The sequence below is a fragment of the Diplotaxodon limnothrissa genome, linkage group LG14, assembly GCF_057381915.1.
Source record: "Diplotaxodon limnothrissa isolate DT_005_m linkage group LG14, D_limnothrissa_male_GT1.1, whole genome shotgun sequence".
Taxonomy (NCBI): domain Eukaryota; kingdom Metazoa; phylum Chordata; class Actinopteri; order Cichliformes; family Cichlidae; genus Diplotaxodon; species Diplotaxodon limnothrissa.
This window is the reverse complement of record NC_140609.1, coordinates 33,150,986-33,176,032: the sequence shown is the minus strand read 5'-3', so window position 1 is coordinate 33,176,032 and position 25,047 is coordinate 33,150,986. Positions and strand designations below refer to the sequence as shown.

Here is a 25,047-nt window from a genome sequence, read left to right as displayed (position 1 = left end):
ACGTAATTGGTGTAATATGTTATAAGTTAAAATGGTATTCAGATTGCAAGCATGTTCTTTCCTCATATTATTCAGTATAATAGCACAGCACAGACATGGAGCTGGAACACTTTGATGAGCGGGACAAGGCTCAAAGATACACCCGAAGGGGCTCGAGAGGGAATGGGCTCCCCAGTCCCACTCACAGCGCTCACTGCAGCCTGTACAGAACCAGGACACTGCAAGCACTAAGCTCAGAAAAGAAGGCCAAGAAGATCCGTTTCTACCGCAATGGAGACCGATACTTCAAGGGGATTGTGTATGCCATTTCTCAGGACAGATTTAGGTCTCTTGAGGCACTCTTGGCTGACCTTACAAGATGTCTGTCAGATAATGTCAACTTACCCCAAGGAGTACGGACCATATACACGATTGATGGGTCAATAAGGATCACCAGCATGGACCAGCTGGTGGAAGGTGAGCATTGTTTCTAAGCAGTTTTAAGCCTGCCTTAGATTTGGCTTCTATTAAGTAAAATAGTTATCTAGTAAAATAAAATATGATGGAAATGACACTAAAATAGGAGATAAAAACAAAAACCCTTAAATTCTTCTGCTCTGACACAACCTATGCTTTTTTTTTATATGCTATGTTTGTGTTAGCATTGCTAATGGGCTGAGAAAATCTGTTGTCTTGTTGTTGTTTTTTTCCTCCAGGAGAGAGCTATGTTTGTGCGTCTATAGAGCCATACAAGAAGGTGGACTACACAAAGAATGTAAATCCTAACTGGTCAGTTGGTCCTAAGACTGCTGTGTCTGTCCGTGACCCTTCTTCCCTTGGTAGTGGCAAGGCTGGATCTCCAGAAACCAGGGAGACCAAGGACTTCATCAAGCCCAAACTGGTGACAATTGTCCGCAGTGGAGTAAAACCTCGCAAGGCTGTACGGATCTTGCTCAACAAGAAGACTGCACACTCCTTTGAGCAAGTCATGACCGACATCACAGATGCCATCAAGTTAGACTCTGGAGTCGTCAAAAGGCTTTATACCGTTGATGGGAAGGCGGTAGGTGTTAAATTGTTGTTTCTGCAGAGTTATCGGTTTGTTCATTTCAAAGACTTCTAGTACCAGCAACAACATATTTCCAAGTGGGGTTCAAATAGGAAAGCATTCGCATTAGGTAGTGACTTTGGGAATCTCAGGCATCACCAAAAAGTTGCAAATATAATGGGATTTTATTTTCCCACAGTAAGCACGTTTGTCACTACAGCTAAAGGTGTTTAAAGTATGAAGTGACTTTCAGTGCTGTCCTTACTCAGAGGAAGCATTAAGTATACGTCTCACAACTGTGCCATTCAGGACAAGTTACATAAGTGCCTGATGATCTTCTGTTTGTATTTACACAAGTGTGTTTGTGCTTGCCATTAGTGAAGCTATGTGCACATTCATGTAACAAGCAGCGCTTTTGATACAATAAATTTGAAAAGTTTAAAAGAAGAGATGTTATTTACCTTCACATTTCCCTATTTCAAACTAAAGCTCTTAACACCAAATGTTTTTATTTGAAAATCACGGACAAAGGCAAAGCAGGAAGAACAACCATGCAGTAAGAGCCCGGTACCTACAAGAGTGCAATTGCTTTATCTTAAGCTTCTCCACCACTTAAACATATAATTGGTCACAAGTGGGAAGGGTGGAAGGATGCTTCTTTAGAAGAGAAGTCAAAGTAAAATGGGATCATGCCTCCTCAGCCCTTGTAAGTGGTTTTGGAGACAGGTATTCTGGTGTTGCCATGCTGAATTCCCATTTGTGGTGCTGTGTTACATCTTAAGTTTGATTTTAGAACATTGCAATGAACCGCACTTGGTAGACATTTGCAGGAGGCTTAAAAGATTTGGAGTTATGCATCTGACATCAGAGGCTGTGTGGTCTGTTCTTCAGTCTTGTCCCTGAGAATTGCTTCCTTACCCAACAAGAGAGCCCAGCAGGTTCAGAGTCATCTGGGAATATGTGTAAAATGTATTATGAGAAATAGGTTTCTAGGACTCCATCTCATATTCCTACTAACAGTAACACACTATTAAGTGTAAGTGAGTTTGTACAAAACATGCAATCTGATCAGCGACTTGAGACTTAATTATAAAGCTTCTTGTATTCTTGCTTCGACTATATGCTCTAAATACTCTTGTAGCCCGGATGGGAATTTGGGAGTAGATACTCGTAATTCCCATGGACTTAAACGCCACAGTAACATAAGGTGTTCACAGTTAATATTATGTGATTTAACTGTACTCTGAATGTAATTTGCCCTGTAATATGTCACAAGGTAAATACAGGTAATTAGAGCAATGAACCTGTTATGTTAATCATAAAGTATTATTTTATGGTATGTAACTCTGAAGAGAGTTAAAGTATTGTTCAGAGTTCTAATTTTCTGGAGGCCCGTGAAGGTAGCATGAAACGGGACCTGTGTATCTGTTGTAATGGAGGAAGAGAGGAGAACGGCATGGAGAGATGCACGAGGTTAGCTGAACCAAAGTGAGAGACTCAGCTAGTTTTACTGAAGTTACCTAGCACAAAAGAGTGTCGGACTAGAAAGCTAACCGTGTGAGAGCTTCGCAACAGAGTGTGGGGGAAGTGACTTTGTGTTCAATGGTCGCACCACCGTGAAAAAACTGTGTTTCCAGCTACGACCGCCGAGGCTAAAGGCTAGCCCGGACTGCCTGGCTGCGCCACGGAGGCAGCCGCTATGGACTGTCGGAGAGCTGGACAGTGACTGGCTAACGCGTTGTAGCAGAGACAGCATCCGGTCCGCAGGGAGAGCGGAGAGTGAATTTAGTTTGGGACTGGCGAACGGAAACCTACCGAGCAACTGAACTGTAAGTTGGACTTTCGTGCTCTTACTGGGGAGAAGAGGATTTTTCTCCATCGTCCGGCGTGAGCAGCAAACAGGCCTGCAACAAGTGTGAATGTGAGTGTGTGTGGGGCCCATGTGTGAATATTGTGTATCTAGTGGATTATATAGCATATTTTTGAGTGTACATTCGTGAGTCACTTACCAAGAGGTGATAACATAATTTGTGTTGTTTAACATAATTTCAAAGGGAAATATTTCATTTACACAGCATGTTTCATTTGTTTATGAAGCTGGATATCATTTGAGTTGAGTTAAGAAAAGGGTGTTTTATACATTACTTTTTCCTGCCCTTACATTCAGTAAACGTTTGGTTTGTGTTAAAGAGTTGTCTGGGGTTGATTCTTTTACTACTGGTTAAGTCTAACTTGCAGGCAAAGGTTTACTGATAGTTTCCCTGATTCCTGTCTATACCAGAACCTTTTTGTGGTATCTAGGCTGTAACGAACCTAACACCCCGCCTAGGGGGTCCAAACTGAGGTAAGTGGATTTAGACTCCGTATCACGGGTGGGGTGCTACATAAAATGGAGGCACCGCTGGGATAAAGACTGGTAGTAATTAGTATTAACTTGTGACCCAGACAACCTTTAAAGAGAGGGTGATTTGAAGTTATAGTAGGTTACAGCAGAGCAAAATCAGTTTGTGTTTGGTATTGTGTTACACTATACACATACAGTAAGATTCACACACTCAACACCAAGAAATGGCTCAGTTACGGCACTGGTGTAAAGGAGAAGGCCTTAACCCTTCGCATGCCATACTACTTAAAGATGTTCCCGAGGACACAGAGATTGAAGTCATAGAAAGAACTCTGCAATCCATTAAAGTTCTTGGACGTGTGAAGGTTAGAGGACGTATGTATGATCCTCAGAGCAAGTGTTTGACTGTACTGTGTGAATGCAGAGAAAAGGTAAATACTAAAGCCATTCCTCTGGACATTCTAGCTGATGGCAGCAATTCACTCTGGAGAATCATCGGCCACTTAGAGGAGGAGGATGGTTCAGTTGACCAGCTGGTTGCAGATGACTGGCAGGCATCTCAAACTGATTTGGGACCTGCCGCCACACTTCAGGCCTCCACTCCTGAAGCAATCATCAGAGCTGTTGGTGACCTTCTGCAAAATACCTCTAAGCCTGCCAGTGACAATAGCAGCTACAGGAGGTTGCGCACCTTCTCAGGGGTTGTTCCCACACCCCCAGGAGAGGAGCAGTTGGAGAACTGGATACTACAGGCTCGACTGATGATAGAGGAATATGATCGGCCTGACAGAGAGAAGAAAATCAGGATAATGGAAAGTGTAAAGGGTCCCGCGTTGGAGATTTTACAGGCTGTACGATTTAATAACCCTGAAGCAACACCTCAAGAATACATTGATGTAATTGAGAATACTTTTGACACACCAGAAACAGGAGAGGAACTCTATTTTGCCTTCCGAATGCTATGTCAACACAGAGGGGAGAAACTTTCTGAGTTTCTGAGAAGAATGGAGAGATCTCTCAGCAAGGTGGTCAAAAGGGGAGGTCTGTCTCCTGCCCTAATAGACAAAGCACGTCTTGATCAGCTCATTAAAGGTGCAACAGGGTCTGACCTGATGCTGTTAAGTTTGCGTTTAAGGGAACGAAAAGATAATCCCCCTACCTTTCTGCAGCTGTTAAATGAGGTCCGCATTGAAGAGGAGCATGAAGCTTCTCGGCGCAGACTTAACCTCAATAAAGTTGTGCATGTCAAAAGCGCTACTGTACCCACAGGGGCACACGTGGAAAATCTCAGACTTGAGATACAAGGTCTGAAAACCCAAGTCAGTGATCTCACCACTGCTGCCGGGGTGCCAGGTGTCCATTCACCTGGGGCAGCATCCACAGAGAATGTGGAAGCAGACGGCTTGGGAGAAGACAAAAACTTCCAAGCATTAAAGAAAGAAGTGGTGAGGCTAAGAAAACAGATCTCTGTCATGTCAGTCAACCCCAGCAAAGGGGTTGCGGTGCCCTCACCCAGGCACCATGGTTCTCCCACGCACCTTCAGCGGGGAGCAAGAGCACTCAGAGATCCCAGTCACTTTTTCTGTTATCGCTGCGGGGAGGATGGGCACATCTCTACCAAGTGTAAGGCTCCAGAAAACCACCCTAAAGTGATACAGAAATTCATTCATGCTCAACGGAAACAGGGAGAAAGTAATAGAACTCCCAGTCCTGCCAAAGAACCGACCACCACCAATGTAGGTGTTAACCGGAGTGTTGTCAATGTCAGGACGCCTAGTTTCCCTGAAGGACTGGTAGGGCCACCCTCCACAGCCGGTGTGAAGGTAGATGGTGTACCTTGCACCGCTCTCTTAGACAGTGGCTCTCAGGTGACCATCATTTTTGACAGCTGGTATTCAAAACACTTGTCTCATGTGCCTTTACGCTCTGTTACGGGCCTAGATATTTGGGGACTAAGTGAATCAGAGACCAGCTATCCTTACAGGGGGTACATTCAAATTGAATTGGAATTCCCCGAAGAAACACGAGAGAAAGTTGAGACTATCCCAGTCCTCGCTTTGGTGTGCCCAGACCCTCGGTGCTCAGATACCATACCTGTCTTGTTGGGCACCAATGTTCATAAAATCAGACCCATTCCTGCAACTGGAAAGAAAGTGAGGGTGGGGAATGTTTGCTCTGCCAAAGTGAATGTTCAGCAGCCTCAGAACCTACCGACTATTATGTCTGAGTCTGCCAAGGATGATGACAGTCCAGTAGCTAACGTTAAGTGGACTGGTCCTGGCCCACTGGTCATTCCAGCTGGGAAAGAACGTATAGCTGTCTGTAAAGTCAAAGACATCCACACTATTGGAGACAGCATCCTCATCACAGAACGGGCAGCTTCACATGCCCTTCCCCCGAGTGTGCTTGTGCAGCCAACCGTACTGTTCTCCAAGATGCTTGATAGAGACAAGTTTCTGGTGCTCATGCGCAACCAGTCACTAAAAGACACTGCCATTCCCATGGGCACTGTGGTTGCACATCTGCATGTAGCTGACATAGTGACTGATGTCCCCGGCCCAAACACAAAAGCTTCTACTATGCTTGACCCATCTCTGTTTAATTTTGGGGACTCTCCTATACCAGCTGAATGGAAACAGAGGCTTAGTCAGAAACTTGCAGAGAGAGGCAAAGTTTTCTCGACGGAGGAATGGGATGTGGGTTTGGCTAAAGGAGTGCAACATCACATCCGTCTAGCTGACCATACCCCCTTCCGAGAGCGGTCCCGCCGTGTTGCCCCAGCTGACCTGGATGACTTACGCCGCCACCTGCAAGGACTTTTGGCAGCGGGGATAATAAAAGAATCAAGGAGTCCCTATGCTTCCCCCATCGTCTTGGCACGAAAGAAAACGGGGCGGTTGCGCATGTGTGTGGACTATCGGACCCTGAATCGCAGAACTGTCCCTGACCAATACACAGTTCCTCGCATTGACGAGGCGTTGGACTGTTTGTCTGGCAGCAGGTGGTTCTCTGTCTTGGATTTGCGTAGTGGATACTACCAAATTCCCATGGCAGAAGAGGACAAGGAGAAGACCGCTTTCATATGTCCTTTGGGATTCTTTCAATTTGAGAGGATGCCCCAGGGGATAACCGGAGCTCCCGCGACCTTTCAAAGAGTAATGGAGAAAGCAGTGGGAGACATGCACATGATTGAGGTCATAGTGTACCTTGACGATTTGATCGTGTTCGGAAGAACTTTGGAAGAACATGAGCAGAGACTAATCAAAGTTCTTGACAGACTGGAAGAGACTGGCCTAAAATTGTCCATTGACAAATGTCAGTTCTGCAGGCCACAGGTGACATATGTTGGACACATAGTGTCAGAGAAAGGGATTGCCACTGACCCAAGCAAAGTTGAGGCGGTAGCTCGCTGGAAGCAACCCACCGATCTCCCATCACTGCAGTCTTTCCTAGGGTTCTGTGGGTATTATCGTCGCTTCATAAAGGACTACTCCATCATTGTCAAGCCGTTAACCGAACTATGTAAAGGTTACCCACCAACCCAGAAGGGAAAGCGAGCTGTCAGAGTCCCAGAAAAGACCTACCATCGCGTAAATGAACCGTTTGGGGACAGGTGGGATGCTGCATGTACAGAAGCTTTCCAGAACATTATACATTCTCTTACAAATGCACCTGTTCTAGCATTTGCAGACCCAACCAAGCCATATGTGTTGCACATTGATGCTAGCCTTCAGGGGTTGGGTGCTGTGCTCAACCAAGAACACCCAGAAGGGCTGCGACCAGTTGCATTTGCTAGCCGAAAGCTTAGCTCATCAGAGAAAAACTACCCCGTGCACCAGCTTGAGTTTTTGGCGTTGAAGTGGGCTGTAGTTGACAAGTTTCACGACTACCTGTATGGAGCACAGTTCACTGTGAGGACGGATAACAATCCCCTCACATATATCCTCACCACTGCCAAGCTCAATGCCACCGGGCATCGGTGGTTAGCTGCTCTTGCCACTTACGATTTCACTCTCCAGTACCGACCTGGGAGCAGCAACATTGATGCTGACGCGTTATCGCGCAACCCCTTACCAACAGAGGACACTGATTGGCAAACTCTGCCCTTGGACAGTGTCAAAGCTCTGTGTAAGCAGATCTCCTGTAGAAATTCAGCAGGAGGGGGGGCAGTCAGCTTTGCTGAATCGTTAGGAGTTTCCCCTGAGGCACTCCCAGAGTGTTTTGTTTTCCCCACTCATCTTGACTATGGGTGTTTGACCCAGATAAGCAAGGCCGAGCTTATCAAAGCACAAGACAATGATCCAGTGATCGCTCCTGTAAAGAAATCTATGAATGGAGCGATTCCCTTTACTTTCGACAAAGACTCCAATGCAGAAGCCATGTTGCTTCAAAGAGAGGCAAACAAGTTGGCAATCACTGATGGAGTACTCTACAGGAAAGTACAGAGACAACCTGGAAAGGAAATCCATCAGCTTGTACTACCCCGAGAGCATGTTGCCATGGTGCTTAGATCACTTCATGATGAGTCAGGTCACCTGGGGGTGGACAAGACTGTGGAGCTCATACGAGACCGATTCTACTGGCCTAGGATGAGTGCAGAAGTTGAGCAGTACATCAGGAATTGTGGGAGATGTGTTGCACGTAAGGCACCCACACAACGAGCTGCACCATTGAACCAGATCACCAGTAGTGGGCCACTAGATCTCGTGTGTATTGATTTCCTATCCCTAGAGCCAGACTCTCAGGGATATGCTAACGTTCTGGTAGTGACTGATCACTTTACCAGATATGCACAAGCTTTTCCAGCTAAAGACCAGAAAGCCTCCACAGTAGCCAAGATTCTCTGTGAGCGGTACTTTGTGCATTATGGACTTCCGACCCGGATACATTCCGACCAGGGACGTGATTTCGAGAGTAAGCTGATCCACGACCTTCTGAAAGTGTTGGGAATCCGGAAATCCCGGACAACGCCTTATCATCCCCAGGGAGATCCACAGCCAGAGAGATTTAACCGGACGTTACTTTCCATGCTGGGAACCTTGGATCCCAAGAAGAAACAGGCGTGGAATCAGTCCATCAGTCATTTGGTACACGCGTACAATTGTACGCAGAACGAAGCAACTGGGTACTCACCCTACCTGCTTATGTTTGGCAGGGAGGCCCGGCTGCCTGTGGACATCTGTTTCGGAACCAACGACCAGACACACAGCAGTCTGACACATCACCAGTACGTAGCTAAGCTGAAAGCTGATTTGCAACAAGCTTACCGCCTAGCGACAGAGGCTGCTGACAAAAGTCATCAGAGAAACAAGAAAGCACATGACAAGCATGTGAAAGAACAGACCTTGGCACCAGGAGACCGGGTGTTGCTAAAGAATTTTGGTGTCTCTGGAAAGCACAAGTTGAAGAATAAGTGGAGAACTGCACCCTATGTTGTGCTTGACAAAATGCCCCGTCTACCAGTATACAGAGTGAAACCTGAGAAGGGAAGGGGGGTGGAGAAAACGGTGCATCGTAACCACTTATTACCCATAGGGTATCTAGTGAGACTTCCAAATGATAGTGAACCAGAGTTGTTTGATAGACCTGTCACTCGATCCCAAAGGGGACTCGCCAAGGCTACACCAGTTGACAATCAGGGAGATGCAATATCTTCTTCAGAGTCGGAATCCGAAGATGCATGCCTGACACAATTCCCATACATGGATTGTGAAAACCTTCTGTCACTGTCAGAACAGCTTCTGAGGGACCAAGGTCAAAAGCCAAATGTGTTGGATCTTGAGAGTTCAACCACTGATTTGGCAGATATTGAAAGAAATTCAGATGATCATAACCCTCCAGCTCTCCAGCTAGACCCTGAGGCAGTTACAGTGACTGGCCCTGAGGAGGGAACCGAAGAGAGTGGGATGTCGCTGGAAGGAGAGGAGCATCCAGTGGGCCGCCCACAGAGACTAAAGAGGCCTGTGGTGAGACTGAGTTATGATGAACTCGGGCAATCATCAGATCACCCTGTAGTGGTTTTGAGCCATGGGGTTTTGGTGGGAAGTGGCACTTACAGACATTCACGAGATCACACTTGCCAGACTTCATGGTGTCACCCACTAGCACTATGCCCTTCCTGTGTTAAATTAGAGCTGGACTAACAAAGCACAGATTTTTGTGTTTATAAATCTGTGGGGTTTGATAGGGGCATCAAACGCATTTAGAAGGGGGAGGGTGTAGCCCGGATGGGAATTTGGGAGTAGATACTCGTAATTCCCATGGACTTAAACGCCACAGTAACATAAGGTGTTCACAGTTAATATTATGTGATTTAACTGTACTCTGAATGTAATTTGCCCTGTAATATGTCACAAGGTAAATACAGGTAATTAGAGCAATGAACCTGTTATGTTAATCATAAAGTATTATTTTATGGTATGTAACTCTGAAGAGAGTTAAAGTATTGTTCAGAGTTCTAATTTTCTGGAGGCCCGTGAAGGTAGCATGAAACGGGACCTGTGTATCTGTTGTAATGGAGGAAGAGAGGAGAACGGCATGGAGAGATGCACGAGGTTAGCTGAACCAAAGTGAGAGACTCAGCTAGTTTTACTGAAGTTACCTAGCACAAAAGAGTGTCGGACTAGAAAGCTAACCGTGTGAGAGCTTCGCAACAGAGTGTGGGGGAAGTGACTTTGTGTTCAATGGTCGCACCACCGTGAAAAAACTGTGTTTCCAGCTACGACCGCCGAGGCTAAAGGCTAGCCCGGACTGCCTGGCTGCGCCACGGAGGCAGCCGCTATGGACTGTCGGAGAGCTGGACAGTGACTGGCTAACGCGTTGTAGCAGAGACAGCATCCGGTCCGCAGGGAGAGCGGAGAGTGAATTTAGTTTGGGACTGGCGAACGGAAACCTACCGAGCAACTGAACTGTAAGTTGGACTTTCGTGCTCTTACTGGGGAGAAGAGGATTTTTCTCCATCGTCCGGCGTGAGCAGCAAACAGGCCTGCAACAAGTGTGAATGTGAGTGTGTGTGGGGCCCATGTGTGAATATTGTGTATCTAGTGGATTATATAGCATATTTTTGAGTGTACATTCGTGAGTCACTTACCAAGAGGTGATAACATAATTTGTGTTGTTTAACATAATTTCAAAGGGAAATATTTCATTTACACAGCATGTTTCATTTGTTTATGAAGCTGGATATCATTTGAGTTGAGTTAAGAAAAGGGTGTTTTATACATTACTTTTTCCTGCCCTTACATTCAGTAAACGTTTGGTTTGTGTTAAAGAGTTGTCTGGGGTTGATTCTTTTACTACTGGTTAAGTCTAACTTGCAGGCAAAGGTTTACTGATAGTTTCCCTGATTCCTGTCTATACCAGAACCTTTTTGTGGTATCTAGGCTGTAACGAACCTAACACCCCGCCTAGGGGGTCCAAACTGAGGTAAGTGGATTTAGACTCCGTATCACGGGTGGGGTGCTACACTCTGGACTGTTATTATTTATACATTGATAACTACACTGTATATGTAGACTAATTATATTAACCTTTGCTTGGAAATTATGGGAGTCATAAGTGACTATCAGTTTTATATGTAGGGCTGACATGGCTGGACAGCATGCAAGTACCACCTACACTACGAACTGTCTAAACATTGCACAAATAGTTAGGGCACTCTGTATTAGTATCCCTCTGACTTTTTTTTTTTTCCCCCGCTGTGATGGTCTCTATGGTAAAATGGTTTCCTGAGCTGGTTGCTAAGGAACAGCCTCTGCGGCAGAGCGGTGCAGTACTGATGTCAGGACTGTAGGTGTATTGTGAAAAGGCTCACAGATGCAGTGCTCAGTCTGTCAGCCTTATTATTACACACGGCGGCAAGATGGAGCACATGGCTAAGGTGTAATCCCAGGAAAGCATCCTTTGTGTAATGGTATGTAGAAGGAACAGTTGGAGTTTTTCACACTAACAAACAAATCTGCCTTCGGAATATCCTCTGTTGTTTTAGGAATAGAGATTTGTTTAGCAAAAAGCACAATGATACTGCAATTAATTAAAAGTAGAATCCCACTCTATGGAAAAAGTAGGAAATTCAGATTCATTTTTTATGGTCCTCTCACCGTCTCTAACTGCCTTTTGTATCTGCTTCTGGATTTTGTTAACTGTATCTCCAATAATAAGCTGCTTGTGTGCTTGGTAGTGCCTTCATTTCTCTGGTTTTGTGACTTTTTGCCCTGTTGTGCCACCAGATGGCCAAACAAACACCCATTGGCATTAAGAGACCTGTTTTCACGGGTGTTTAACCTTTTGGTAAATGACCTGCTTTCTGGGGGGGAGGGGTTCTTAGACAGGCTTTTGCTGACAGTTTTAAAAAAAAGAAAAGAAAAATGTGACAATTTATTTTTAAATACATTGTTTTCCAGTAAGAATTAAGTACAGATTAAATTTAAACGGCTGTAATTGATTGTTATGCATTTCTTTTTTGGGTCTGCTGGTAAATTAGCAGTGGCATTCCTGTGATTTGTTGTTTTATCCTTAGTTGTCTTTGACTCATGATTCATGGTTCTATTTGTGGATCAGCTTGGCGGGTGGCTGTGCTTGACGCCGGTGATCCTACATACTGCTGAGTCACTCTGTAATGGTGCACTGCCATGCAATGTGTGTCTAAATACATAGAGAAAATAAAATCAGTAAGGACTTAGCCACAATAAAGACACTCCAAGACACTGTAATGCACAGAGAAAAGTGATGGAGAGATGCATGCTCCACAGATAAGACCAACACAGTGGGACTTATCTATAGGGACATGGCCTGTTATGACCCCTGATATTATTCGTCAGATGGAGCAAAGAGTATTTCTAAGACTGAGTAGGTCTGAGGGGACTCGATCATGATGTTCCCATCCCTGCTCAAATGGATGTGGCTCCGCACTATAACTGTATTATGCACAGTGCTAAGTTCTCTTCATGCTAAAGTCAACACTTCTTGTTCAAATAGATGTCAACAGCCACCCGAGGATAGTCTAGCTTCACATCAGTGCATGAAAGCAGAGGCTTACGCCTCCTTTCTAAAGTTATGTATGAGAGGATGTGATTAAATGGTCCATTCATGCTTTGCCAATCAGATACACAGTGGATGTGGTTGGAATTTATGGTGCTCTGTGTACAAGAGAGCTGAAGCTAACATAATGTTTTTCTAATTCATTCCTTTAAGTTGACTTTGACTCTGCCGTTTTCTGGTCTGGATTTGCCCACAATTAATCTCTTTGGTTTCTACTCATACCACAAATGTCACGTCTGCTCTATGGATCCTGGCTGTAACTCTCATCTCACTGTCTTAGGAAAATCTCACTTTGTTTATTGATTCAATAAATAAAATGACTAAATGGTTTTAGTTGCTCTGCAGCCTTCTCAAATTCGATGTGCAAAAAGATGAACAAAATGGAAGAGTGCCTCACTTTCCTCCCACTTTCTGTAGTCTGGCTGTACAAAGAAGTGCCTTCATGTGCCACTTCATTTGGTAGATATGATTTTTAGCTCATCCAGCCAAAGGACTGATGACCTCATGCCATAGCGAGGCAGCTGTCCAGCCACAGTTAAAACTCGCTATTCCTCCTCAAGTATTGGTCAGATTTTAGTGAAACCTGCACACAGTGATCACCTAATGGATCTTCATACAAACTGTGCTCAATTGTGATGGATTACATGCTGGATGAACTTCGTCATTGCATTATCCCTTCAACCTACCCGTTGCACTCGGTGGAATTTTCTGGTGTGGAATTCAAAAGAAGCTTTACAGCATGTGAACATCCTGAGCTGTGTAAAGAAAATCTTTACAGTAACTTGTGTGTGATGTTGCAGTGAAACTATTCTTGAATATTTTAAAAGTTTAGGTGATAATATTGATCATCTGTCCGTTATTATATAGACTTTTTTGCATGCTCTCATTATACCAAAAATATTTGCAGGGCGTGGTTATTATCTTGGCTGGTTATTATAAATGTTTTTGGGGGTGTTTTTTGGTTTTGAAACACTTCTAAGAGCTAAGTGTAGAAACTTAGTTTCCTTCAATGTTTTTGGAGCAGCCCCTGTTAAGTCGCTGCTGTTTCTGCAGCAGAACTGATTTGGGCATTTGTACAACAGACTGCATATAAAGGAAGCTCATGCAAAATAGAACAAGAACCATTTGCCAAGTGGAGGTAAAGATGAGTCATGTTTCTTTCTGGCATGCTAGATGACTGGCTCCTGCTTTCACTCTCACACTTCAGAAGAAGCTTTAGTGTCCTGGGAAGCTCCACCTGTGCATGCTTTGTGTTACACAATTGTGTTCCTTTATGTGATCTTTTCTATGGCTTAAATCAATAGGCTTCTATAGCATGCATATATCCATTGTTATTTATTTCTGGAATGGATGTCAGGTGCAGCACTTGCGGAAATCATAGATAAAACCCTGGAAATCAATACTTCCCTAGGATGCTCCTGAATTGTGAAAAGTATGCGTGCGCTTTCTATGCGAATGGTAGGTTTAATGGAGTTGCTGTGTCACAGAGCCTGAAGGCAAAAATAATCAATATGAAGCATCACATTCACAGTTGCCTCTGTTATTTGGCTTCATCACAAGCTTGAGAATTCTAAATTCAAAGTACTTTGGTGGAACTACAGAACTCTGAAATAAGAGGTAACTTTTAGGCGTAGCGAAATCATTGATCAACATATTTTTTTCATGTTCTTTTATAACGTTATAAATCTTTTGTATATGTATATTGTGTATGTATATGTGAACACTGCTGTTATTATTGAGAGTGCATATATCATTAATTGGATCTGTAAAAGGTTTTTAGCCCTTGGTAGGTATCATATTTTTAAACATTCAGACTCCACTATCTCATAATAAGAATAATAAGAATAATAATAATTTACCTTTAACCTTTTCAATGTTTTTGATTCCAAGACAATTCACAGAGAGAGATTGGGATTAACAAGGTGGAAATTTGAATTCTTAACAACATCCTAACAATATGCTTCGTCATTCTCTCTAAATGAGGCTATGCTGCTTTTGTGTTATCTGCAGTTTGCACCATTAAGAGCTCCAGATAGGATCTGACAGTGGGTGTCAAAGTAGCCTTCTCATTGTCTTAAACTAAGCTGTGATTTTTGTCTGGTCTCCTTGGTAACTGCTGTGCAGCTCCTCCCTGTGGGATTTCCTTTTAGGAGGAGGAGGGGGTAGAATTGGGGGTAGGGGACATCAGTGATGCAGAGAAAAGGTTCTTATTTAGCAACCCCTCTCCTCAGCCCCATGTGTCTGATATTCCTTTTAACAATTCTTGACTGAATGACCTTTGAATGTTTTAAAGGTTACTGGTATAGCCAGCCTGACTGTTCTGTTTTTTTGTTTTTTTTTTAATATTATTGTGATCTAAGATCAGTGCAGTGGAGACCAGAATATTGATCCATCAGAAAAAAGGTGATAACATGATGTGATAAGGTAATTCAGTAGTGGTGTTAATATACTAAAGCAAACAGTCTATCTCGCCTCTAAAATCTTTTTAGGCTCCTGATAAGCTTATCGTTCTTGATTAATGGATACCAACATTTGGCACATTTTGTTTTGCATTCGAAAACTCAATCTGTATATGTTGAACTTGTTCCTCACTGGACTACTTGAAATCATATCCAAATTATGGTTATGCATATTTTGTTGACTAAAGTGTGTTTCCCCATCATCTTGGCTTGTTACAGTCTGTCATGTGTGGGTTTGAATTTTTAAAGAAAAGAAAAAGGGTGTGCTGGATTTTGCAAAAAAAAAAAAAAGGAATGCAATATAATTGCTTTCTGATCCCATTTAGGGTTGTTTTTTTTTTTTTGGAAGTTGTAATTTAATATAAAGTTAGATTTACTGTTGCAAGTCAGTGTCTTGTTTTTTGTGTCATTTGTTGCTGTCAGTTTTCTTGTGTACATAAGAGAGCCATTTCCTTGGTCATCAAGGTCACAGTTCAGTTTATAGGTTGAAAAAGAATGGGAGACAACAACAAAGAAGAATATATGCATAAAATCATAAACAACGTAGCAGAATGTGTGTTTGTGTATGCAAGTGTAGAAAGTTAGTAGTGGAAAGCATTTATGGATGGGTGTGTTTTTAAACCAAAATAAACAAACCCAATGAGCCTGTCAGACAGGCTGCAGGAAGGAGGGAGCTTTCATCGATGACCACACCATGTGTAAGCGTGGGTCATCCAGCTAACCCCAGTCCAATAGGCACATTGGAGAGGGATAGCAGGAGAATCCTAGAGGTGATCACAGTGGCAAACATGCAGTTCTTAACAATATATGTGATGTTGTGGAAAGCATGCCTTTGTATTCTAACTGATATCTATAATACTATAGGTCAGTTAAACAATAAGGATTAAAGGCTGAACCTTATGGAGAGGAAATTAAAACTGAAGCTCTACTTTCTCTTGCACACTCTTATTAGCCGAAGAGTCATCTGTGTCTATCTTTATTTATTCATGAGACTGCTATATAACCATTAAGATAGACTTTTCTATAAATGCAAACACCAGCACCCACCTAGCCATACAGTTCTTGTTTATAGAAAAGCAGAAATGATTATAATTTACACTTCTGTTGTTTTTACAGTGATGGTTACTTGGTTACTATGTTATTTTATCCAAAGTTTAAACTAAGTAAAGTACATTGTGGAAATGCTGCTTTTTCAGAAACAGCCTGACCACTGTGTGTTGTTGCGATTGGATCTCTGAATAAATAGCTACTGTTAAACATTTTCTAACGTGATTTTACAAAATATAATCTGCAGTAACAGAGGGCAATTAACTTAATCGCCCACTAGAGATGACGATTTAATGGAAGACAGACACCATTGTCGTGGTCTCCACTGAATAAAATCTAACAGGTTTAAAAGGAGCTTTTCTTTTCTTAATGGTTACCCTGAAGACATTAAAGTGCAGCTGGGCTGTCACAAGAGTAGAAAGAGGTTAATTCTTTTATTTATATGCTATACATGCTGTACCATTAATTTTTTTTATTTGTGCTTAGATCACAATAAGCATTTATTCAAGCCTGGCATCCTTAAATCCAGCATTGTGATCAATAAAGTTCTTTCTTTACTAGCACATGTTTTATATACTCCATTTAACATGATTATCCAAATGTTATAAATCCTATTAAAGTTTAAAAGCCATTATACACCATTTGCTGTAAACAAACTGCTATATTCTTTGCACAAATGTGACACATATTGAAATGTGAATTATTTATTGAAGAGACCTTTTTACCAGGAAATCTTGAAATTCTTGAAATTAAAGCTCAATACATGCTAACTGCATGCTAACTGCATGTTGCCAGGGTTCAGACCTACATACCTTTTGCTGTGAGACTGTAGTGCCAACCACTGTGCAACCTGAATTTTTATGACATTTTTGTTCAATATGTTGAATCCTTCACTTAGCATTGTGTCATGTTGCTATGATATCGTACACTGACGCATTGAATCTCATTTGCCTCAGTTTGAAAAAAAAAACAAGCAGAAGAAACAGTAATATACTCATTTTTACTTGATTTGCATGTCTTTGTCTGAAAAAAATGCTTTGTCTGTTATAGTATGTATACAATATTTCAAGATGTTAACACATCATCTTATTTCCAGATTATGTATAGTATCAGTTGAGAGTGAATGCATTTCAGACTTATTGAACTAAAGCTGACAGACATTATTTTTCTCAGGTCACCTCCCTTCAGGACTTTTTTGGGGAAGATGATATATTCATTGCTTGTGGTCCCGAAAAGTTCCGCTATCAAGACGACTTCAACTTGGATGAAAGTGGTAAGTGTAGTTATGAGGCTTGCACCAATTTCCCGTGTTTTATATGTTGTTCACCTTAAGTTGCTGTGCAGTCATTTAAAAAACATGTGAACCCTATATTTAATAGTAATACTAAATATGATGATGATGATGATGATGATTAAATGATTTTCAAATGAGGAAAAAAACTATATTTTTGTGAAATGTGCTTTGAATGAAAGAAAGAAACTAAATAAATGTGGATCATGAGCATGCCCACCACTCTATTGCATCACCTCTTTCTCTAGCTCTGAAGGAGGATTTCACATTTTTCTTGTTCAGATAAAACTTCAGCTGCTTCACAGTTTGAAGTCTCCTGCCTGATATTTTTCATTTAATTATGCTTAATTATGCGTAAAATATTTTAACATGTAACATATCTAGACTTCAAGCAGGACAGTCTGCAGCATGGACTCTTCCCTACAAACCACGAAGAATTGGCTTGCTAAAATAGGCAAAGCTTTTTTTGGGGGAAGAAAAAAATGTATATATATTTTCTGGATGGTAGTATGCTGTACACTGCTCCAAAACCTGTGCTTACTGGACTGATGTAGTGAATCTTTGTCCCGCATAAAGATTTTGGCACATGCTGTGGATGTCTTTCTGTACCACTGTTTACAGAAAGTATCTTCCAAAGACTTGCAGTTGGTTTGAGAGTATCGTCCTATCCTCAGCACAAAAAGGTTCACCAGCTCATCAGATAAATTAGCACCCCTCCTCCAACCCTCATGCACCCGAATCAAAGTGGTGTATGGTGTCTTGTACTCATCCAGCCACAGACCAATAATCTCTGTTCATTTGGTCATAAAATCTTTCTTTGTTTCAAATTGTATGATAATGATATAAATGAGATCTACATTAGTTACAGTGTGTGCTTGTTGGTAGGCAGTTGATGTCATTACTTGGTTTATACTGATAGGCCCAAAAAAAGAAAGAAAAAAAAAAAAAAAAAAGAGAACAGTTGTAGCTCAGATCGTAACCCCAAGATGCTCTCTGATGCATCCAGAGTGTCAGTGGTAGATAGAAAGCACTTAAGCATAGAAAAAGTGATTGTGTGAATAGGTGAACGCAACACATTGTGTAAAGTACTTTGCGTACTCAGTAGAAAAACACAATATAAGAACCAGTCCATTTAGCATTTAATAATGCCAGAGAAGCCGAAAGAAAGACAAAAGGTCAGTATGCCACACATAAAGCTGATCATTTATTACTCTGCCATAATGATGCTGGAACAGTCCACACCTTTTATTTTGCTTGTTTTATTTCTTTTCAGAATGCAGGGTAACAAAGTCTGCATCATATGGGCGGCTGCCCTCAGTACATGGTCGCTCTTCCCCAAGAAGTGGTGGAATGCCCCGCAGGAGCAAGTCTCCCTCATCTGCCGGTTCAGGTAAGAGTGTGCATGTGATCTGTCGTTCACGTCTTGTGAACTTGGTTTATGCTACAGTATTTAATCTTTATCTTATCCTAAAAGCTAATGGCACTGCAGGCAGTCAGCTGTCCACACCTCGTTCTGGAAAGTCTCCAAGCCCCTCTCCAACCAGTCCAGCTAGCCTCAGAAGACGACAGGTAAAAAAAAAAACAAAAATGAAATAATGAAGTAATGATTTGTGTTGTGCCAAGATTGAAGAATTTTAAGAAGTTTTTCATTTAATTAGACAGAACTTTAAGTGCTTCAACAGGTTTTGCACTGACATGGAACAGAAGTTTATCACCATCCTTGTAGTTCCAAAAAATGTGTGAGTCAGCGTTTGAATCATAAAGATTTATCAGTGAAATGGGGAAAAAATCCAAAATGCTTAAGTGAGCTTAAACCCTGTGGAGAAAACTCTGACATGAACTCAGGGAACCCTTGTCACAATGAAGCAATTAAGAGATTAAACAAACACGCTAGTGAATTAAAAGCCCATGTAATCAATGCTGCTGGCTAACTAGCAACTTTTCAGCAATTTGTGAATGAAACATAATCTTCACTGAAGCAGCAGCGATTCTGACATATCTGATCATGGATCAGGAGAGTGCACAGTCTCTCATTTCTCATTTAAAATCCAGGTATCAGTGATACTGGTGTCACTTATTCATAATTCTGGCTCAGGTAGCTATTGTTACTGTCGTGAAGTTTTTGCATGTCATTTTCTGTCTGTGTAGAATCACTTGGTAGTCTTTGTGCTGGTACAATGATTTCTGTAAGGTTTCACCATGCTTGGTTCATTGCTATCTACATGCTCAAGGCTAGCAGAGTGGAACAAACAAGCTTTGTGTAATCTGGCTGTAATCACATTTTTATAAGCTTTGCTCCCCTTCTGAAATTTGTTTCTTTTTATTCTCACTCCATAGCTGTCTCTTCTTTTTCAGGGATCTCAACACAGTGGTTCTTCACTCTCCTTGGCGTCTACCAAAGTATGCAGCTCAATGGATGAAGGCGATGGGCCGAGCAGCGAAGGTCAGAAAGGACACAAGACAAATCTCCAAAAGTTGATTCTGTTCATCTGGAGAAACGTTTCTCCCACAAAACGCTACGTCCAGATGAACAGAATCAACTTTTGGAGATTTACTTACCTGGATGATTGAGCATGCATCAAGACGACACAAGACATAAACTAATTTTAAACAAACAAACAAAAAACAGTTTGCAAACAACATTTAAACTACTATATAATGCTTTACCTATTATAGAGTGTATTTTATTTCATTTTATTTTTTTCACAGCTGAGCCAATGGATGAGTACTCTTCAATCCCTGCCTCCATAGCAGAGAGGTACAAAGTGGGAAGGACTTTAGGGGATGGAAACTTTGCTGTGGTCCGAGAGTGTGTGGAGAGATCCACTGGAAGGGAGTATGCGCTCAAGATCATCAGCAAAGATAAGTGCAGGGGAAAGGTGAGCCTGCTCTGCACCTGCTGAATTCAGCTTTTACACCATCAAATTTCCAATGTTCATAAAGTTGAAGTTCAACTGTTGCTGAGTCATTTTTTTTTAAGTCATTGGTGAGCAGGGGTTGCTATAATGCTGGAAGCAAAAATATTTGGTTCTGGTTGGTTTTGTTTTCTTTTTTGTTTAAATCACAGCATCAAATGATCCTAGTTTAGAGTTCTCTTTTGAAAACTGTTTTCTATTACTTCTCTAAAATTACAAAACAAATCTCATATATTGTGTGTAAAGGATTCTGGCTACAGTGTACAGATTGTTTTCTTTGTCACCCAGGAGCACATGATACAGAGTGAAGTATCAATCCTTCGGCGTGTTAAACATCCCAACATAGTTCTTTTGATTGAGGAAATGGACACACAAAACGAGCTCTATCTTGTAATGGAGTTAGTTAAGGTACTGATTTTTTATTTTTATTTTTTAAACGAAGAAATTGAAACCTTCGATGTCACAAGATAAAATTCAAATAAGTTATCAAAAACATTTAATATGTAATGCATTCTTTTTGCTGTCATAGACTGGTTTATAGTTGAATTAATTTACTTCAGTTAAAAAGAAAATTTTATCAACCATTTATCTGCGTCAGACTGTTATAAATTTAGCAACTGGGCCTCTTTCACATTTCAAACACTCTTTCTCCAGGGGGGTGATCTCTTTGATGCCATTACATCTTCTAACAAATACACTGAGCGCGATGCCAGTTCTATGCTGTTCAACCTGGCAAGTGCTATCAAGTACCTGCACAGTCTCAATATTGTCCACAGGGACATAAAACCAGAAAATCTGTTGGTAAGTACGACTCTGCACAGAGCATCTGTATGGGTGGGGAATCGCTTTGCATTGTAAAATATCCACTTTCCCTATTAGCCCCGTTTCCGTGTCATTGTTTTTTCCTCAGAATCTGTACATATATATATACATAAGAGCTTGGATTTAAAACTACCAATAATAAATGGTGCATAGGTAAATAAGTTAATTAAATTAGACAGTTCTTTGGTAATTTAACGATGATCAAATATACTCAAATTTCTTCTCTAGACCAAAAATTATTGTTGGTCTTAAAACTACACATTCACTTTTTTAGTATTACTGCTTGTTGAATAAGATTCATTTCACGATCAAACCAAAAGTCAGTTTTCTGTGCAGACCATCCGTGTTTGCAGTCAATGGAATTTTTTTGTAGTTAATTTTGCCTGAAATTACTGCACTAATAAAAAAAAGAAAAATGGCTCAATAATGAAATCAAAGTTTTACTAATCAGATTGACTATTGGTGACCTTTTCATCCAGTATATCCCACTGTCCCTTTTCTGTATCTTGTCCAGGTATATGAGCACAATGATGGGAGTAAATCTCTGAAGTTAGGAGACTTTGGCTTGGCTACTGTTGTCAACGGGCCCCTTTATACTGTGTGTGGCACACCCACCTATGTAGCACCAGAGATTGTTGCTGAAATGGGGTAAATCAGTAATTACATTATCCAGTCCAGTCATCTGCAGCACCATTATCAAGACCATAAAAAAAAAATGCAAGAGTGTTCTCCAAAAGTTGATTCTGTTCATCTGGACGTAGCGTTTTCAGTGAGTACCATTCAGTTAGTACCATTCATAGGGAGTTGGGGAATGGCTGCAATTGCAGCATTGTAAGATGGCAAAAGATGTACCCTTAGACCCCCTCCTCGATTTCAATGATGAGGATGTAAACATCCTGGACAGGGAGGGACGCTGGTTTGAGCGCGGAGTCAAGGAAGCCATTTATGTGAAAAGGGAAAGACCATCTCTGAATCGAGGAGGGGGCCTAAGGGTACATCTTTCACCATCTTACAATGCTGTGATTGCAGCCATTCCCCAACTCTCTGTGAATGGTACTCATGGCCATTGATCAGTGGTCTTTGATCAGTGGTTGTTGATCAATGGTCATGAGAATTTGCATAATTATGATGAAGGAACTGGTCTCCCAGCCCATTGTTCCTTCAGTGGTGCTAGTTATGCAAATGTACTGTTTATAAGATTGGGGAAACCTGCAGTCTGCTGAGACTGAAGAAGTCACTTGGATGAGTGATGAAACGTTTCTCCCACTGAAAACGCTACGTCCAGATGAACAGAATCAACTTTTGGAGATTTACTTACCTGGATGATTGAGCATGCATCAAGATGCAAGAGTGTTGTTTTTCTGCGTCAAGTGTCCTTTATGTGTTGTGTTCATATTCATATTATAGATATGGACTAAAGGTTGACATTTGGGCAGCAGGTGTCATCACTTACATACTGCTGTGTGGATTCCCTCCCTTCCGTGGGTATGTGCTCCTGTATTTGGAGGTTTACTTTAAGCGTTACACATTATTTCCATACATTTTTAAGGTGTCGCATGTAGACTAATAGTGCCTATAGAGCAACTTAGCTTTATAATTTAACTGTATACAGGAGTGGTGAAGATCAGGAGGCGCTTTTTGAACAGATTTTGAGGGGCCAGCTTGAATTTCCTGCACCACACTGGGACAATGTGTCAGACTCAGCCAAGGTTTGTATCTGAAAGTGGTCCTGCTGTGCTCACGAGCCATGTGAAACACCCCAGACACCCTCAGTATGTTATTATGAATTTTTGTGGCTAACAAATCTCTGTTTAGGCTCTGATCACTGGGATGCTGCAGGTAGCAGAGGATAAAAGATATACAGCTGTACAAGTCCTTGATCACTCGTGGGTCAATGTAAGTATGTCGTCAGTCCTTTCACCAGAATCTGCATCGATACCAGTGACGTTGAGAAAAGTAGAGTTGCTGAAGTATGGCTCTTTATATTTATCAGGATGATGGTGTGTCAAAGAAAGAACACCAGCTGCCAGTGGCTGGGAAGATCAGGAAGCACTTTAACACCAGAGTGAAGGTCAACAGCACTACAGCTGGAGTGTCCGTGATCACAGTAAGCACTGCTCTGCACTCTCCACACTGACACTGCATGTCGGTGTGCAACGGTAGATTACATTTGGGCTTTCTGCTTATTAGCATGCTTTGGCAATGAAGGACTTTTCAGCTTTGAGCCATAATGTGCCTCATACAACTCACACATGCAGAAGCTTTTTATTTTTATGCCTTGGATGTCATTTTAAGTTGGAACTAAAATTGCTGCTTTTGTAAAACAGGTAAACGATTGTCCTCTGATGTTTTTAAATCTGCAACCTCCCTGCTTTTTTCTGTCAGTCATCACTTCATCCATCTGCATCTTACTGCTAGATTTTCCTTTGTTTGCTCTGCCCTCTCATCCTACTTTTAGCTGGACTGTCAGCACTCTTGTTAGAAAAGCTTAGAAGTAACATAGTTGACCATTACGAGGTTTTAGGAGATGATATTTTAATTTGAAATATTTGCAAATACAAGCTGGATTTGAAAGATAAATAACTTGTTTTCGAAGTGAGCATTGTTATTAAGGAGGATCTGCATTGCTCTACATTTCCTGTATACAGTCTTTTATTTTGAAACCATTTTCAGTTTAGTGACATGACTTCTATCTGCGAGTATCTTATCAATAATAATAATAACAGGAGTGTAGAGATGTGTTCCTAATCCGGTAAGTGATGCTTTGAGTTCATAGTGATCCTCTGAGTTGCGCTCATCTCTCTCTGCTCAGCTGGACCAGGACTTAACCATCAAGAAGTCAGGGTCTTTGGACCGCTACCAGCATCCTTTGTACTGGATAAGGTATGACACAGCATAGTGCTTAAATAAAGTGAGTGCTTTCATGGCAAAGTGCTGGCAGTCTCCATTTCCCATCTCCCAAGGGTTTGACATATTGCCCATCAGTGGATCCCTTTTCATGCCTCATCATATCCTTCACTTTATCACCTTACATCATCTCATTTGGGCTGTAGCAGGTAGCTGCACAGTTTTCCTTGCCATCGACTTATTTTGCATTTAAAAAGGTTGTTTGAGAGTTTTGTTTTTTTTTTTTTGTTTTTATAAACTGTGCTACTTTTATTTTCCAAGATAAAAACATTTTTTTTCTTTCTAGAAGTGTTGGCAACATAAAGTGGTGGATCTTATTGCCTCTTCTTGCCTTAGAGAAGATGAAGTCATTTTTTTTCACATAGAGGAAAAACTTGCAAGGGAAATGCAGCTTTTCACATACAAGTGCATGATGACACTGGCTCATCTAAAATGTACCTCATGCCTCAGTGAGTGGATGCCAATCCTCATTAATCTGGCTCTCTAGATACGCTAACAATTGCTGCTGTGTCACCCTCTCTCAGACCACGCCACTTGATAAAGAGAAGCAAGTTTTCCGACGAAGACGCCACCAGGATGTAAAGGCCCACCTCCCTCATGGTATCCGTGCCAGCCCCTCCCACAGCGCAAACCGTGGCCTTTCCCCTGCTGAGGTCACTTCAGAGTCCGAAGACTATTCTCCAAGTTCGGCTGACACTGTCCGTTCACCCACTTCTCCATTCTAAAAGCCTTCCTGGAGTGACAGTGCCATCCATTCCTCTGTGAAAAAAGAGGCAGAGGGTTTGATGGGTCTAGTCTGTTGACTTGAGCTTTCACAGACTGAATAATTACCCTTACCTGTTTTACCCCCCGACCCCCAAAATGTCATGTTACCTTTATTTCAATTCTTGAATGCATTTAAGAGAGAAGTCTAGTCTGAATCTGGAGGTTTATATTTTTATGCCCAAGTTCAAATGGCACATCTTTGTATCATTTAAAGTTCAAAATATTCTAATAATGCAGGCTCTCAGTTCACCCATTAAAACCTCGATTTGTAACAGGCTGTATTTGCTAACGTCTCTTCAAGGATGAGCTCACTCTGTCCTAATTGGCTAACTTCCAGAGGTTGGGCTCTCCTCTGCACAGACTTTAGCTGGCTCTTGGACTTCAGAGCTATGAAAACAAACATCAGTAGTCAGGTTTCAGTATTTTTCTAT

The 25,047-nt window shown here is 41.8% G+C and overlaps 1 protein-coding gene across 6 annotated transcripts; it reads left to right on the top strand.

Annotated features, from left to right (window-relative positions):
• Positions 1-95: 95 nt before the first annotated feature.
• Positions 96-24,576, top strand: dclk1b (doublecortin-like kinase 1b). Of its 6 annotated transcripts, none has more exons than XM_085370851.1 (16): positions 96-456; positions 696-1,042; positions 17,090-17,189; positions 18,481-18,591; positions 18,682-18,776; positions 19,563-19,650; positions 19,917-20,086; positions 20,411-20,530; positions 20,777-20,923; positions 21,459-21,592; positions 22,352-22,429; positions 22,557-22,653; positions 22,760-22,840; positions 22,938-23,051; positions 23,757-23,827; positions 24,376-24,433. In XM_085370851.1, exons 1-16 carry the CDS (start codon positions 96-98, stop codon positions 24,431-24,433), a joined length of 2,172 nt encoding a protein of 723 aa, XP_085226977.1. The 6 variants fall into 6 exon arrangements, with proteins under 6 accessions (XP_085226977.1, XP_085226979.1, XP_085226976.1 ...); XM_085370853.1 differs by having other exon boundaries at positions 18,481-18,597; positions 19,563-19,644; XM_085370850.1 differs by lacking the exon at positions 23,757-23,827 and having other exon boundaries at positions 24,376-24,576.
• The last annotated feature ends 471 nt before the right edge of the window (positions 24,577-25,047 follow it).